Below are 4,825 nucleotides of genomic sequence, written 5' to 3'. Positions count from 1 at the left end.
ATGTCCAATATTGTAAAATGGATGCATGCCTACCCGATGTAATGTTGGGGACTATACTGGTGATTTTTTTAAACCATCACTCATAAAAAAAGTTTTTGCTGTAAAATTGTGATTGCATATGGGAATTTTGTAATTTCAGGAGTATTTTAATAGAGTGGCATATAATAAAATTATCATTGTAAAGTCAAAATATGCAACGGATTTTTAAAAATGTGTATATTTTTAAATATCTCCTTTTGCTTGTTACCTTTACAACTCTTGTCAACACTCTTAAAGCACAACGATTTTTTTGTAAGAACATTATTGTCGTTCATTTAAGCTAAAGAAATAATCAAGAAATTTTGATACCGCATTATCAAGGACTTATATATTTTTCCATAATTATGTAATTTGATAAGCAGCACATTAAGATTACATAAGGTTATCGTAATTCGTAGTTTGTTGACTATATATATATTCCGTATCAATAAAAACATTGGCAGAGCGGGGAGTGAGTTATTGTATAAAAGAACAAGAGACAGGTTAAAACAAAAAATTGTTTGTTAGTAAACGGACTGCCGGACTATCTTGTAGTGTCTTGGAAAAGATCTACACACATAGTTATATAAATGGAAATAATAATAAACAGTTAATTCACAATGGCACCAAGAGGAGAGAATTATTTGGAAATTGCTCATCAAAGGGCTATAGAGAAGAAAACTCACGTTAGCTTTCCTCAACTCAAATATCCTTCACTTAGAGATGAAGGTCTTAAGGATCCGGTTCAATGGTTGACTGGAAAAGCTATGGACGATGGTGCTGAAGGCTTGTGGAGAGTGCATGATAAAATTTATGATCTAACTACTTTTATTAAACAGCACCCTGGTGGAGCTGAATGGCTTGAGTTATCAAAAGTACGTGATATATTAAGTTTATTTTTACCTATCCTGTGTTTCATATTAAGTATTTCTTGCAAATAAAATTACAAAAAAAAGTGTTTTTTGTTTATTATAAAAAATAATCTCAAGGTTTGTAGTTGTGGTTTGTGAAAATAATATGGTGAAAATATGATTTACAGGGAACTGATATAACAGAAGCTTATGAAGTTCATCATCTGAACCCATCAATAAATAATATACTAGAAAAGTACTATGTAAAACCAGCGGTAGCTCCGAGAAATTCACCTTTTACTTTCAAAAAAGGTGATTTCTATGACTCGTTGAAAAAAGACGTAGTAGAAGAATTGAAAAAAATACCAAAACACGTCGCTACAAGAACGAACAAAATTATTGATGGATTACTAATTACTCTTCTAATTTCTTCAACTTTGTCATGTTACTCGAATAATTATTGGATTAGACTCGTATCTTATTTAGTAGCATCGTTATCTATGGCGTGGGCAATGGTAGCCTCACATAATTATATCCATAGAAAAAATAACTGGAGAATGTACGTTTTTAATGTAGGCTTATGGTCATACAGGTAGGTTTCCTTTTTAAATGCCATAAGTTTAAAAATATATGCTATTTTACTATATGTTTTTTTTTATATTCATGTGGAAAATTACATTATTTTTCAGAGATTTTAGAGTGTCTCATGTGTTGTCACATCACTTATTTCCTAACACACTTATGGATTTAGAGATTAGTGCATTTGAACCATTGGTACACTGGATTCCAAGGCGCAACGTTCCAAAATATGCTAATTTAGCATTTTTGTTTGAAAATATAGTGTTTCCATTTTTATTCATAATAACGTTTTTGAAAAGGTACGTATGCTATTAAATTTATATTATATTGTGTGAGTGGCATAGTAAATCCCATAACTCTTAAATTATAGTATACCTATAATGGATTTATATAAAATTTATATAGAGAATTCTGAAATTTGCATTAAATTTCTTTATTCAATGTTAGTATCTAGAAATATGAAAGCTATTTCACGGAAATGGAATACTAATATGGATTTATGGAGACGAAAAATTGAAATGTAGGAATATAATGAACTTTGCATGTTTATTCAGAATACTAAATTTAATTAAAATTCATTCAATTAATTATTCAGAAATTTACCCAATTAACGAATCGAGGAAGGGATTCATCTATACAGTAATGGGTAAATTTTATAAGCTTATAATATAAAATTTTATCAATTCATTGGCTTTTGCAATGCAATTCAAAGTAAATTGGTTTAAATTCTATAGAAAGTAGGTTCTATACTGTGCGGAACTTTTATACAAGTTTAAATATTCATTATAGACTTGATATTTCTACAATTTTTTAAGATATATAAATGTATACAGCACATATGCGTTGTATGAAATTGATCTATTGCAAAATTATTAAGAGTGGTAATAACTTCATCGGGGAACGCTCGACTGCGATTCAGGGTTTCCAAGATCGTTCGGATGTTAATCATCCGAGATCGAAAGCACTGAATTTTTATTCGTATGAAGAAAAAAAATATTGTTCCTAACTTTATATAAGTATACAATACAGCTGTGCATTAACCTATGTCGAATATTTTCCTATATAATTAAGATTACTAGACTTTAGGCAAAGTTACTGCCTTGTATTTGTTAGTAGTGCGTATATCTTATATAGATAACAAATATAAAAGCTTATGCAATGAATATAAACTATTGCTGCCACTATATAGATTTAAAAAAGAATTGGTGGTAGTGTAAAATTATTAGATTAGAAGTTTTAATTAGAGAGTAGACCACAAAAATAAATTCAATAATGATAAAATTAGTTATATTGGTTTAAAAATTAAATTACGCAACCCATTTTGGCTAAATTTTATAGGACAAATTTATAAGTATAACTTGGGCGCATTTATATTTGACTGGCTTTTACTCGTGACTTTTTCTGCATACTCAGGATATGTAAATTGACTGGAATAAAAAGTTAAGCCTGTATATATATATATATATATATATATATAATTTCCTCCATCCCATATAGCATGTATATACCAAATTTCGTAATGATTTGTTAAACCGTTAATACTCTAAGATGGGTATAACATACAAATTCCTTACACATTTGTAATATTAGATATATGAATAATAATAAAATTATTATTTATTACAGGTTTTTCTTAAATTTCATAAGAAAGGATTATTTTAAAAATCACTACCGGTGGCATGATGTAATTGGACTTACCATACCTCTTTGGATGTGGTTAACCAGCGGTGCTCCGTTCCACGAAGTTTTTACAACTTGGTTATGGATTAACTGCACTGCAAGTTTTATTTTCTTCACAATTGGATCGAATGCAGCCCATCATCATCCAAAACTATTTCATGATGGCGATGAACTTAGGTATTTCAGATATTTTATATTTCTTAAAATTAAATGGGAGATTTCGGTAGAAGTGATGATTTCATAGTTTGTAAAGAGTCAATGGATGCGGTTGATTCTAGATCGTTCCTTGTATGAGAGAATCTTACAGTTAGTAGTAGAATAAAAATGGTTCAAATAATGATGACAATAACTTTATAAGGAATATGTTAATACTGGAAATACGTAGTTACTAGAACTGTTATTAGTATGTTTAAAGCTATATCATCATTAATATTTTTAGCAGTAGTCTGCCAAAGATATTAGAAACGGCTCACAAATATCTTGAGTCGGGAAAAATACCTTTATTATAATTTTGTATTTTAGCACACTAGGTTTACAACGTTGATTTGGTTTTTGCTGTAATATTATGTTATAATTATTTTAATGAATAAATAAATAATAATAATAAATTAATATCAATAGAAAACAGAGATCTTGATTTTAATGTAGTTTTTTTTAATAACAGCTCTAACTTATAATATCCACGAGTGTAATTTACAGAGTTAATGACTTTTATGTTGACTGACTGAATTGATACTCATGCTGTTCATTATCATCAGTTTTTTATAATGTCTTACATTATATCACACAATATAAGTTAACTTATCATCTGTATTAATTTATGTTACGTAACATAAATATTGTCTTTATCTTTTATTTATATATTTTTATTTACTAAATTTTTAGAGAGCCGACGCGAGACTGGGGTATACATGAGGTGGAATCAGTAATCGATCGAACAGATATCAATGACAATTTATTTAAGGTTATGACTTTCTTCGGAGACCACACCCTTCATCATCTCTTCCCGACACTGGACCATGGATTACTACCGCATTTTTATCCTGCACTTTTGAAAAATGTTGAGAAATTCAAAGTCAAATTTAGAACCACGACACAGTTTGAGTTATTTATCCAACAAATTAAGGTAACAATGAAAAGAGAACCTAACCTTTTATCTAATATAGAATGAATATTCTGCATTATATTTTATTATATTTTGGTTATGAAATTCTAACATTTATTAAAATTTATTAAATGTTGAGAAACTAACTGGTATTTGTGTTTAAATTGCCCCTTTGAAATGTTTTGTCGTTGCTGTTATATTATCTTCCTGTATACTGAGATAGAGTGTTCATTATTGGAATCACATTAGTGTTTTTTATAAAGTTATTTGTAAGAGATTAGGTACTTTTAATGATAAGGCTGCCTTTTGTATTTGCACGAATACATTTTGTGGGTAATAAAGAGTTTATTAATAATATGAATTTTAAATAGTAGTAAAATGTAAATCTTAAGCAAACAATAAGTAAATTCAACAATATATTTCATTAATTTTCAAATTTTATTCAAATTTATGTTTTCATCAAATAAAGCCAGTATCTACTAATTTTGCTACATGATTTGGAAGATTTCTTTCTTTTTTTTCTGCGCTCTCGGTATACACTGGCGAGGTACCAGTAAATGATGATAAGTGAGAACGAAGACAGTGAAGACAG

At 28.7% G+C, this 4,825-nt stretch overlaps 1 protein-coding gene across 1 annotated transcript; it reads left to right on the top strand.

The window, feature by feature from the left end:
- Nucleotides 1-488: 488 nt before the first annotated feature.
- Nucleotides 489-4,379, top strand: LOC113515534 (cytochrome b5-related protein-like). The gene is made up of 5 exons (XM_026899780.3): nt 489-893; nt 1,058-1,461; nt 1,559-1,747; nt 3,075-3,305; nt 4,014-4,379. The coding sequence occupies exons 1-5, from the start codon at nt 639-641 to the stop codon at nt 4,297-4,299; spliced, it is 1,365 nt and encodes a 454-aa protein (XP_026755581.1). The 5' UTR covers nt 489-638; the 3' UTR covers nt 4,300-4,379.
- The last annotated feature ends 446 nt before the right edge of the window (nt 4,380-4,825 follow it).

Source organism: Galleria mellonella, unplaced genomic scaffold (genome assembly GCF_026898425.1).
Source record: "Galleria mellonella isolate WM207_F2 unplaced genomic scaffold, CSIRO_AGI_GalMel_v1 utg173, whole genome shotgun sequence".
Classification (NCBI taxonomy): domain Eukaryota; kingdom Metazoa; phylum Arthropoda; class Insecta; order Lepidoptera; family Pyralidae; genus Galleria; species Galleria mellonella.
This window is presented reverse-complemented; position numbering and strand designations above follow the sequence as displayed.